At 44.5% G+C, this 13,105-nt stretch overlaps 1 protein-coding gene across 3 annotated transcripts in view; it reads left to right on the top strand.

Moving 5' to 3' along the window:
• The first annotated feature begins 2,074 nt into the window (after positions 1-2,074).
• The window catches only part of USP13 (ubiquitin specific peptidase 13), a 150,772-nt gene continuing 139,741 nt past the window's right edge, over positions 2,075-13,105 (top strand). For all 3 annotated transcript variants that reach the window (XM_023551495.2, XM_003412873.4, XM_064279711.1), the window contains exon 1: positions 2,075-2,274. In XM_023551495.2, coding sequence (XP_023407263.2) covers positions 2,107-2,274 — 168 coding nt within the window. In that variant the 5' untranslated portion in view covers positions 2,075-2,106. The remainder of the gene's footprint in view (positions 2,275-13,105) is intronic.

Here is a 13,105-nt window from a genome sequence, read left to right as displayed (position 1 = left end):
GAAAGCCCGCGGTATACAAGATGTGCCAGGGTATCTACTGCCTAGCATCGGCCTTGCACTTATTCCTTGATTTTACATAGATCTGCACTTTTCACTTTTCATCTAATTATGTGATTGGGAGATTGTTCCACCTGTACATATAGAATAACTTCATTCTTTTCAATGGAAGTATTTTAACCACTTCCTACAGGTTGATCTTTAGGTTGTGCCCAGTCTTCCTGCGTGAATTTGTGGAATAAATCTGTAGACAAGGAATTGCTGGAAAAGAGTTTATGCATATAAAATTATGAAAGATATTGTTAGATTTTCTTCCAAAGAGATTTATCATTTTCATTCCCACCAACAATAAAGACAAGACCCTAACATATTCTTGCAAATAACGGCTCACATAAATAAGGCACGTATAATGCGCGCATAGCGTGCCCAGGAAAATAATGGCAAGAGGGTTGCACGGTTGGTCAAAAAAAAAAAAAAAAAAAATAGCGCCAGTACAAAAGAGCGCCAGTTACTTGTATAAAAATGTGGTATATCCCAAGCCCAGGCCAACTCGGTGTATCTTTATCAGCCTGAAGGGTGAAAAATAGTGTCTTTCTGATTTAATTTGCATTCAATCTCAGAGTATTTTAAACTTTAAATTTTGAATGTTTTGAATCAAGTATTCCTCTGTAATCAGACAAGTGACCTTCATCTGTGAAGCTGAAACAGCCACTGATACTAGACGATAAACTGGTGAGGATAAATTCAAAACAAAAGCTGGCTGAATGCAGCTGTCCAATGATGGGAACGACCATAGTGCTTGTGTTTAATTTTTTGTTCTGAGTCTCCTTCCTTTCGCTTTCCACCAGATAGCATTGGGGAGTTGTGAGTTACACAAACGTGTGGTGCGCTTGAGCCTGGCTTGAGCCTATGGGAATCTAACAGCGGGCAAGTAAGGGCTCGCTCGTCTACTTCACATCTACTTCCAGGGGCCGCCGTTTTCTCCCTAGCGAAAACGGGCAAGTCGGAGTCAGGGAGGGTAAGAGAGAAATAACGTAACGAAAAAAAGGAATTTAAGGACTATTTGGTTGTGGTTTGTTTCACTTCATTTCTTGCTATTTCTGCGTTTCCTTAAACGTCAGGGATCATTGGGTGCTCTGACCTGTAAGTACCTCGGGGGCGATCAAGGAAACTCAGTGGAATGGAACTCATGTTTTAAGGGTATTTTGGAGGCAATAAGGGCGTGCTGTGAGGTGTGCTCTGTTCGCATCACCTCCCCCCTCCCCCAGCCCAACCCCATTTGTTATTTATTTTAAGGAACTGCAAGAACAAGACAGGAATATGTATGTCTGCACATAGGGTCCCTTTTGAATGTTCGAGACCGGCACCTTGAAACTCGCCCTAAATGTACCAGAAACCTTTATGATTGCACAATATACCTCTATCTTCACTGTAACTTACTCTATTCTATCTGAGCTTTGGATGTTAAAAAAGTGAGGAAAAAGGCTTAGTGAGGCAACACCGAAGTGCAAAGGGCAAATTTAGATTTGGGCCTGATGTTAGGTTCCAGATTTGCACATGGAGTGCCACCTGGACCCAGTCCAGTGAAGGCACCGCTCTTATCTTAAAAGAACCGTTTTTTAAAAACCCCTAAATCCTGCTTTTTGTGTTGGCTGCATCGAATTGCCCCTTTACAACCGAACTGATAGGAACACCGTGGCCCCGCCACTCCGCAGCTGCCGGCGTGGGCAAGGAGCGCCCCCCATGGAGCCCTCCTTTTCCGGGGTCCTCGTCCCCGCCCCCGCCCCTCCCGGCTCCAGAACCCAGGACCCCGGGGCTAGCCCTCCGCCCCACGCCGCCGAGCCCGCCGGGGCACAAGGCCTCTCTCCAGAGCCTCTTCCCCGGCGAGCTGCGGCTGGCGCTCCCCAGCGCCCCGCCTGACGCTGCAGCTGGGCCGGCCATTCGCTATTGGATTAAAAATAGCAACGTCCCCCCGCCCGCCCCAGTCCCGGGGGCCCGCTCCCGTCCCGTGGCCCGCTCTGCGAGCCCCGGCTGGGCTCTTGTCGCCGCTCGCCCGCCGCCGGCCACCCCGCGCTTCGGTTCCGCTGCGCTCGGGCTCGCCCCGCGGCCATGCAGCGCCGGGGCGCCCTTTTCAGCGTGCCGGGCGGCAGAGGCAGCAGGAAGATGGCTGCAGGAGACATCGGCGAGCTGCTGGTGCCCCACATGCCCACGATCCGAGTGCCCAGGTCCGGGGACAGGGTCTACAAGAATGAGTGCGCCTTCTCCTACGACTCCCCCGTAAGTGAGGCGCGGCAGCCGGCGCCTGGGGGAGGGTCGCGGTGCGGGCGGCCTGTGGCGCCCGCGAACCGCGGAGCTCGGCGGCACATGAAGCCGGGGGCAAAGATGCGCAGCGGCCGCGGGGACCTCCTCCTCCGGGCGGCGGAGTTGGCTCAGGGGCGCTGCAGTTGGGAAAATAGTGAACGCCTACTGGTGCCTGGCGCTGCGTTCTCCAAGGCTGCTGCAGCCCAAGACTGGGGCGCGAGAGTGGTTCGCTCCGCCAGCCTCTCTGGGCTGAAAGGGACCCAGTTCCCAGCAGCCCGCCCACAGCCCCGCCATCGTTTGAAAGACCGAATCTAAGAGTTTCCTGCGCTTAACTGCACGTTGCAGATAGTTTGCTTCCTCCCCGGGGCGAGAGGGAGAGCGGAGGGCGGGTCGGTGGAGGCGATAGATTCCACCGGGCTCACAGCCCTTCCTGTTTCTGTGACCGCTTGCTTTGCCCAGGGATTCCCACTCCTGGACGTGCCAGATAACGCCCTCAGCTTTTCTTCCTTCACGTCCCATGTTCTCCCCACTCCTTTCCTTCCCGTCAGAATGTCAGAAGAAACTGTCGGGTGCTTCCACTCAGGCAGCAGAAATATGGGTCTGCTGGATTATTAAGGTTTTCTTAAGCCTTTCCCCTTCCACCTCAAAATGAGTCACTTGGTAACGCTAGTATAAATTATTAAAAGTTCAATTCCAAGTCGTGACCTCAGAGACTGGAGGGGAAAGATAAGACCGATCAGCGCCTTCCACACAGGGCTGTCGGGGGTGGTTTCCACCTGGTTTGTGTGTGTGTGTGTGTGTGTGTGTGTGTGTGTGTGTGTGAAGGAGACAGAGGATGAATGCCCCTTTCAGGAGTCAAAATGGACTTCAAAGTGACTCAGCTGTCTGGCGTTTATCATGTCTTTTTGAGGACCGGGTTATTTTTATCCACACACTTCAGAGCTCATGTGTCATGGAGCAGATCTCAGTGCTTTGGGAGGTGTGTTGATTGCAGGGACAGGCAGATTTCACAATAGACAAACACATTTTATTCATATTCTGTAGAGTAGTGTTGGGGGGTGACATAGGGGCTGCAAATTATCCAAAGAAAACTTTATTACCTTGTGGGCTGTTTTCAAAGCATTTTGTGTTTTGTTGAGATTACACGCGCGTGCACACACACACCCCTTGCGGTCGAGTCGGTTGGGACTCATAGCGACCCTCTAGGACAGAGTAAAACTGCCCCATAGAGTTTCCAAGGAGCGCCTGGTGGATTCGAACTGCTGACGTTTTGGTTAACAGCCTTAGCACTTAAGCACTATGCCACCAGATTAGAGTCCCAAAATTAGTATCTTCGCTGTGATATTTAGGTTTTTTTTTTTTTTTTGTCAGCCCCGGATCATTTTGGAGATAAAAATCTACTGTTTGTTGATTACTTTTTTCTTCCAAAAAGATTCATGTAGAGTGGAGTGAAATGGTTGTATTTAATCTAGTGATGATACTACTTAAAGCTACTGCGAGCAGTGCCATTAAGTCCTGTTATTCCCAATTATTCGAAAATGCCAATTTCAGATTTTGTGTCTAGTGTTGGGAATGGTTCCCACTGATTGCTCCTGAGAGTGAAGCGCGATGATGGTCCTAATTTAAGCAGCTGAGAGGTTGTGAACTCCAGGAATAGGGAGAAAAGCGGCCCAAGTCTCTTAGGATGGCACAACACGTGGAATTGGAAAAACGGCTTTCTCCGTATTTATTTTGGGTTGCTCTTCGTGTTCTACTTACCAACTTTGTTATCAGAAATCTTAACCACATTATAGACTGTATGGGAGGTTTGAAAAAAACTGGTTATTTTAATTCAATCCCACAAATAGTTATTGGTAGCATACTGTGTGCTGAACACTATTTTAGAAACATCTTGTTAAGTGTAATATGTTGATTCCATTCAAATCACATTAGTTCCTTTGGGGAGATTGGGTTTATTTACAAGGGCAGTATAATCATTATCTATGTTTCAGGGGAGGAAGAGGAGGAAGGTTTTGTAACAAGTTTTTTTTTTTTTTTTTTTTTAGCTTAATGCACAGTGCCTGATAATGAGAGATCTTTCCTTATAAAATGCTTCATGAATCCAGTAAGGGTTTATGGAGCACCTACTGTGTGCCAACTCATACATGCATGAATATAAGAACCATACAGAGCAAAATCTTTAATCTATAACTACTTTGGAACTGTGGTAGAGAAAAAGCTAAAATCGATTGGAAAAAAAAAAAAAAAACACTTCCTTGCATTGGATGCATTTGGAAAAGGTCATAGATAAAGGTGAAGTAAAGGAGACCAACATCCCAGCAGGAGAAATTACATGTGCAAACACATGAACTGTGAAAATTTTTTAATTTTTTTGCCTGTAATGTATTTGGAAGAAGACGCTAATTTGGCAAGTAAGAAGAAGTGAGTTCAGAACCAAGTGGAGAATAGATGATAGGGCCTTGAGTTCAGAGCCAGGTGCAGAATTGATGATGGGGGCCTTGAATGCCTGGGAAAGGATCTTGAGTTTATACAGTCAGTTACAGAAAGTTAGGGTAATTGATGTGATTTTAAGAGGTGTTGGAGGAAGACTGTGAATCAACAAATTATTAATGTACCCAACGTCAGGAAAGAGTATCACGTTTGGTAGAGTAGAGGGGTCATCAAAAACTAAGAAAAACCTCAGTGAGCTAAATGGATTGGCACAACAGCCTCAACAATGGGCTCAGACACATCAAAGATCATAGAGATGGCACAGGACCGGGCAACGTTTCCTTCCGTTATAAAGTCACCGTAAGTCGGAGCTGACTTAACTGCATCTAACAACAACAACAACAACAACAACAACAACTGTGTCTACTGTGTCTAAGGCACCCTATGAACATTGCAATTTACCTTTGTGGGATGTGGGTATTGAGCAGGATAGTGTGATAACTCATTTCAGAGTCTACCCCCACCCCCAGCCTCTCTTCCCACCTTCTAGAGCTAAGCACATAGAAGATGCTCAATAACAGTTATTTTGGGATAAGTGAGAGTTTGTTTTTCTATCTAACTCTTTGCTTTCATCCAGGTCCACCATCAACCTAGACTTGTAGGTTTACCTCCCCATATATTGGTTCATCTTGCCTGGTCTGTAATGTGCCTTCTGAATGGAGTCTTTCTTCAAGACTCAGTTAAAGTGGTTCCCAAGTTAAAGTTTCCCTATTGCTACCACTAGGCCATGAGCATTTCTACCCAACTCCCTGTGACGCACTTACATGATTATCACTGCCTTCTGGAATGTGACTTTCCTGGAGAGTTGTTGTTAGGTGCCCTCAGGTAGAACTGCTGTAATCTTTACAGCAGTAGATCGCCAGGTCTTTCTTCCATGGAGCCGCTGGTTAGGTTTGAACTGCCAATCTTTTGGTAGTAGGGACTTTGTTTGGCCTAGTCCTCTCTGTGTACCGAGTAGCTGGCCTAGTGTCTGGTATGTACCAGGAACTCAATAAATGTTTAGGAAATGTATGAATTACGTGGCGTTATAGGCTCTGAAAATACTAAGGGTACATATGGGAAACATTGGGAAAGAAATTATGTGGGATTATCCTGGTGACTTCACTGATTATGGAGGATAAAGGTGAAAGCTCCAGACTGGCAGGGTTTGAATCCTAGCTCTGTGACCACCTGTGGAACTTCCCTGTGCCCTAGTTTCCCTGTTTCTAAAATGGGGACAATAATAAAACTAACCTCATAGGGTTGTTTTGTGGATTAAATGAGTTGATACGTAAAGTGTGCTTGGCCAATTAGTAATCACTGCATATTTGCCTCTGGTGGCACAGTGGCTAAGCGTTGGGCTGCTAACCAAAAGGTCAGCAGTTTGAATCCACCAGCTGCTCCTTGGAAACCCTATGGGGCAGTTCTGCTCTGTCCTGTAGGGTTGCTATGAGTCGGAATTGACAGCAACGGGTTTGATTCTTTTTTTTTTTTTTTTTTTTAATGCATATTTGCAAGTAGCCCTGGTGGTACAGTGGTTAACTGCTCAACTCCTAACTGAAAGGTCAGTGGTTCGAACTCCAAGAAGCCAGTCTTTGGCTTCTCAGTGTTATTACTCATTTCTCAGCCTTCTCTTTCTGCATCAGATTTCATTCTTTCCTCTGAATGCCTGCATTACTTAGAGTGTGTATTGCACTGCACAGGAGTTAGTTACAGTGTATGTTTTATAGTTTACTATCATTTTTTTTTAACCCATTTAACTCACATATTTGAAGCATCTAGAGGATGGGAAGCACTGTGCCAAGCGTTAGGTTCTGGTAAGGAGCTGTGCCACTCTTGTGCTAATTGTGACCCCTCCCCAATTGTACTGAGAGCTTGTCTTGTGCCTTGTCTTAGCTTTGGTCAACTGCAAATGCAGACTGAGACCAGGGCTTTGGCACAGACAGGTAATTTTAGGAAGGTTTCCCTAGGGGACAGAAGTGGAATAGTGATAAAGGGAAGGAAAAAAAGCAATCCAAGAGTGCGTTATTGAGCTGGTTACCGTGGCGGGCAACTGGCACTCAGTCCCACTGGGGACTTTGAGGACTTATAGAATGAAACTGGGAACTGTCCGCCTGAGACAGGGAAGAGGGCAATATTTACGCACTGGCCCCCATGCCCCATTGCTCAAAAGTTACTCCAGGGGATGGAAACTTCCTCACTCTGAGGAAGGCTGAGAAAGTTCTTGTTAGGCATCCCAGGACCGGGAGAGAAGCAAGAGATCCTTGGACAGGCTCTAGGTGCAGATTCCAGGACTATCAGGCTACAATACACCTGCTGTGGCAATCAGAGGTGGAACCAAAAAGGTGGCTCTTATGGATTGAATTGTGCCCCCCAAAAATGTGTATCAACTTGGCTGGGCCATGATTCCCAGTATTGTGTGATTGTTCATCATTTTGTCATCTGATTTGATTTTCCTCTGTGTTGTAAATCCTACCTCTATGATGTTAATGAGCCACGATTAGAGGCAGTTGTGTTAATGAGGTAGGACTCAATCTATAAGATTAGGCTGTATTTTGAGTCAATCTCTTTTGAGATATAAAAGAGAGAAGTGAGCAGAGAGAAAGGGAGACCTCATACCACCAAAAAAGTAGTGCCAGGACCAGAGCACATCGTTTGGTTCTGGGGGTCCCTGCGCTGAGGTGCTCCTAGACCAGGGGAAGATTGATGACAAGGACCTTCCTCCAGAGCCAGCAGAGAGAGAAAGCCTTCGCCTGGAGCTGGTGCTCTGAATTCAGACTTTTAGCCTACTAGACTGTGAGAGAATAAATTCCATTTGTTAAAGCCATCCACTTGTGGTGTTTCTGTTATGGCAGCACTGGATGACCAAGACAGTGACCATACCAGAAAGGTGACCCCAGAAGTTGTGAAATGCAGTGTAAATGATGCCCCACACCCTCTACTGCCCTTCCAACGTTAGGACTGTTTTGTAAAAAGGAGTTTTTTTTCCATACTCCAAAGCTCTGAGATCTCTTAGTGATGATGAGATGTTACTGTTGGTTCTCCTCCTTTCTGGGAGTCTTTGACTGAAGAGACTGAGAAAGTGACCCTGGTGGACAGGCCCAATCTGCTTGTGGTGAAATATCATATTAGAGGTTCATTAAATCCTTCTGTCTTTCTACCCTTCCTTCCACAAATATTTATTGATGTGCCTGGCACTCTTTTGGGCATTGCCAATAATAATAATGACAACTAACATTTATATAGAGCAGTGGTTCTCAAAGTGTGTTTCCTGGACCAGCATCATCAGCATCTCCTGGGAACTTGGTGGAAATGAGATTTCTACGTAATCAATGACTCTGGGGTGGGGTCCAACAATCTGTGTTTTAATAAGCGCTCGAGGTGATTCAGATGCCAGGTAAGGTTTGAGACTCAGTGATACAGAGCTTACCAGGTGCCAGACGTCTTTCTAAGCATGTATTACATACGTTAAGTTGTTTAATCCACACAACAACCCTATGTGTACGCTATTATTATCACCATTTTGCAGATGAAGAAACCGAAGTACAAAGCTCACATAAATAGTAAGTGGTAGAGCTGGGATTTGAATCCAGGCTGCTTGGCTTTGGAATCTGTCTGGCTTTTCATTATTGTGATGTGTGCGCTGCCCTACAGGCATCGAGACTTGACATCATGGTGCTCATTTGTAGGTGGAAGATGATTTAATTTGGGTTCTATGTGGACAAATCCTCCTAATGGATAAATGGATATAAGATAGTAAAGCAAAATCTAGGAGCTTACAAACTTTTTTTCTCTCTAGAGAGGTAAACTTAATAAAGTAAATCAAATCAGTTTCACATGGCATGAATTTCTCTTCCCAAGAAGACTAGTTGAAAAGTTGTTCTAGGGGAGTGATTCTCAAACTGTTTGTTTCTGGGCAGCTTTATACTCTTAATTATTTTAGAAGACCCCAAAGAGCTTTGTGGTTTCTATTGATATTTACTAGATTAGAAATTAAATCTGGGAAAATTTTGAAACACATTCCTCTTTCCATTAGCTGTGAGAGAGGTGATGGCGTGATGCTGCCCCTGAACAATACTGTGGTACACTCCTAAGAGAAGAAGAGTGAAAAAGGCACACACAGTTGATTCTCATTACTCACAGATTCTGTATTTGAGAATGTGCCTACTTGCTAACATTTATTTATAATCCCAAAACTCTGGTCATTCCTGGACTTGCATATGGGCTGAGCAGTGAAAAATTGGAGTTGTCCAAAGAGTATGTTGCCAGCCGAAGTTGAAAAAGGCTCCGCAGTGACTAATTCAGTGTTAGCAGGGACTTTATAGAACAAAACTACTATGAATAAGGAATCTACTGTAACTTCTTTGTGCTATGAAAATAATTTTGACTTTGTGGATGGCTTGAAGGGTCTTCAGAGCCTCAGAGAGATTCCCAGGTCATACTTTGAAAACCAGAATTCTAGAGTTTAGTTAGTGTCTGCCAGCCCCTACATGTCTGTCAGTTTGTCATACTGTGGGGGCTTGTGTGTTGCTGTGATGTTGGAAGCTATGCCACCACTTTTCAGATACCAGCAGGGTCACCCATGGTGGACAGGTTTCAGCTGAGCTTCCAGACTAAGACAGACTAGGAAGAAGGACATGGCAGTCTCCTTCTGAAAAGAATTAGCCAGTGAAAATCTCATGAATAGCAGCAGAACACTGTCTGATATAGTGCCAGAAGATGAGCTCCCCAGGTTGGCACCCAAAAGATGACAGGGGAAGAGCTGCCTTCTTAAAGTAGAGTTGACCTTAATGACATGGATGGAGACAAGCCTTCAGGACCTTCATTTGCTGATGTGGCGGCATGGCTCAAAAAGAGAAGAAACAGCTGCAAACATCCATTAACAATCGAAACATGGAATGTACAAAGTATGAATCTGGGAAAATTGGAAATCATCAAAAATGAAACAGAACACATAAACATTGATATACTGGGCATTAGTGAGCTGAAATGGACGGGTGTTGGCTATTTTGAATCAGACAATCGTGTGGTCTACTATGCTGGAAGTGACAGCTTGAAGAGGAATAGTGTTGCATTCATCACCAAAAAGAACATTTCAAGATCTACCCATAGTGCAACACTACCAGTGATAGGATAATATCTGTACGCCTACAAGGAAGACCAGTTAATACGACTATTATTCAGATTTACACACCAAACACTAAGACCAAAGATGAAGTCAGAAATTTATCGAATGTGCAATCAGGATGCATTGATAATTACTGGTGATTAGAATATGGAAGTTGGAAAAGGAAGAAGGATTGGTAGCTGGAAAATATGGCCTTGGTGACAGAAATGATGCCAGAAATCGCATGATAGAATTTTGCAAATTTTCATTGCAAATACCTTTTTTCACCAACATAAACAGCAGCTATACACATGGACCTCACCAGATGGAATACACAGGAATCAAATTGACTACATCTGTGCAAAGAGACATTGGAAAAGCTCAATATCATCAGTCAGAACAAGGCCAGGGGCTGACTGTGGAACAGACAGACCATGAATTGCTCATATGCAAATTCAAGTTGAAACTGAAGAAAATTAGAACAAGTGCACAAGAGCCAAATTATAACCTTGAGTGTATCCCACCTGAATTTAGAGCCTATCTCAATAGTAGATTTGACACGCTGAATGCTATTGACCGAACACCAGACGAGCTGTGGAATGACACCAAGGACATCATACACGAAGAAAGCAAGAGGTCATTAAAAAGAACAAGAAAGAAAAGACCAAAATGGATGTCAGAAGAGACTCTAAAACTTGCTCTTGAACACCTGGTAGCTAAAGCAAAAGGAAGAAATGATGAAGTAAAAGAGTTGAACAGATTTCAAACGGTGGCTCGAGAGGACAAAGTAAAGTATTATAATGACATGTGCAAAGAGCTGGAGATGGAAAACCAAAAAGGAGGAACATGCTCTGCATTTCTCAAGCTGAAAGATCTGAAGAAAAAATTCAAGCCTCGGGTTGCAGTAGTGAAGGATTCTATGGGGAAAATATTAAATGATGCAGGAAGCATCAAAAGATGGAAGGAACAAAATGTATTAAAAAAATATTCTGCATCCCACTTTGGTGAGTGGCATCTGGGGTCTTAAACACTAGCAAGTGGCCATCTAAGATGCATCAATTGGTCTCAACCCACCTGGAGCAAAGGAGAATGAAGAACATCAAAGACACAAGGTAATCATGAGCCAAAGAGACAGAAAGGGCCACATAAACCAGAGACTACATCAGCCTGAGACCAGAAGAACTAGATGGTGCTCAGCTACATCTGATGACTGCCCTGACAGGGAACACAACAGAGAATCCTGGTGGAGCAGAACAGTGGGATGCAGACCTCAAATTCTCGTAAAAAGACCAGACTTAATGGTCTGACTGAGACTAGAAGGACCCCAGAGGTTATAGTCCCTGAACCTTCTGTTAGCCCAAGATTGGAACCATTCTCAAAGCCAACTCTTCAGATAGGGATTGGTCTGGACTGTAAGACAGAAAATTTTACCAGTGAGGAGTGAGCTTCTTGGGTTAAGTAGACACATGAGACTATGTGGGCAGCTCCTGTCTGGAGGCGAGATGAGAAGGCAGAGGGGGACAGAAGCTGGCTGAATGGACACAGGGAATACAGGGTGGAGAGGAGGAGTGTGCTGTCTCATTAGGGGGAGAGCAACTAGGAGTACATAGCAAGGCGTATATAAGTTTTTGTATGAGAGACTGACTTGATTTGTAAACTTTCACTTAAAGTAAAATTAAAAAAAAAAGAAGATGGAAGGAATACACAGAGTCGTCATATCAAAAATAATTGGTTGATGTTCAAACATTTCAAGAGGTAGCATATGATCAGGAACTGATGGTACTGAAGGAAGAAGTCCAAGCTGCACTGAAGGCATTGGCAAAAAAGAAGGCTCCAGGAATTGACGGAATATCAACAGAGGTGTTTCAACAAATGGATGCAGCGCTGAAAGTGCTCCCTCTTCTATGACAAGAAATTTGGAAGACAGCTACCTGGCCAACAGACTGGAAGAGTCCATATTTATGCCTATTCCCAGGAAAGATGATCCAACTGAATGTGGAAATTATCAAACAATACTATTAATACCACATGCAAGTAAAATTTTGCTGGAGATCATTCAAAAGCGACTGCAGCAGTATATCAACAGGGAACTGCCAGAAATTCAGTCTTGATTCAGAAGAGGACGTGGAACCAGGGATATCATTGTGCTCATGAGGAACCTTTACATAGATCAAGAGGCAGTTGTTCGGACAGAACAGGAGGATACTGTGGGGTTTCAAGTCAGGAAAGGTGTGCGTCAGGGTTGTATCCTTTCACAGTACCTATTCAGTCTGTATGCTGAGCAAATAATCCGAGAAGCTGGACTATATGAAGAAGAATGGGGCATCAAGATTGGAAGAAGACTCATTAACAACCTGCGTTATGCAGATGACACAACCTTGCTTGCTGAAAGTGAAGAGGACTTGAAGCATTTATTGAAGAAGATCAAGGACCACAGTCTTCAGTATGGGTTACACCTCAACATAAAGCAAACAAAAATCCTCATGACTGGACCAGTAAGCAACATCATGATAAATGGAGAAAAGGCTGAAGTTGTCAAGGATTTCATTTTACTTGGATCCACAATCAACACCCGTGGAAGCAACATTCAAGAAATCAAAAGACACATTGCATTGGGCAAAACTGCTGAAAAGGACCTCTTTAAAGTGTTTAAAAGCAAAGATGTCATCCTGAAGACTAAGGTGCGCCTGACCCAAGCCATGGTATTTTCAGTCACATCATATGTGTGTGAAAGCTGGACAATGAATAAGGAAGACCAAAGAAGAATTGACACCTTTGAGTTGTGGTGTTGGTGAAGAATATTGAATATACCATGGACTGCCAAAGGAACGAACAAATCTGTCTTGGAGGAAGTACAACCAGAATGCTCCTTAGAAGCAAGGATGGTGAGACTGCGTCTTACGTACTTTGGACATGTTGTCAGGAGGGATCAGTCCCTGGAAAAGGACATAATAGTTAGCAGAGTACAGGGTCAGTGGAAGAGAGGAAGACCCTCAGTGAGATGGATTGACACAGTGGCTGTAACAATGGGCTCAACCATAACAATGATTATGGGCTTGACTCAGAACCAGGCAGTGTTTCATTCTGTTGTACAAGGGGTCACTATGAGTCGGAACCGACTCTACAGCACCTAACAACGACAACAATAGGCAAGAAAAGTGTAACCTGTTACGGCAGCCACCTAACTCACTTCACCGTGACTTTTATGGGTTCAGATTTTTGCATTTGTGG

This window comes from Loxodonta africana, chromosome 1 (genome assembly GCF_030014295.1).
Source record: "Loxodonta africana isolate mLoxAfr1 chromosome 1, mLoxAfr1.hap2, whole genome shotgun sequence".
NCBI classification, from domain to species: domain Eukaryota; kingdom Metazoa; phylum Chordata; class Mammalia; order Proboscidea; family Elephantidae; genus Loxodonta; species Loxodonta africana.
This window is presented reverse-complemented; position numbering and strand designations above follow the sequence as displayed.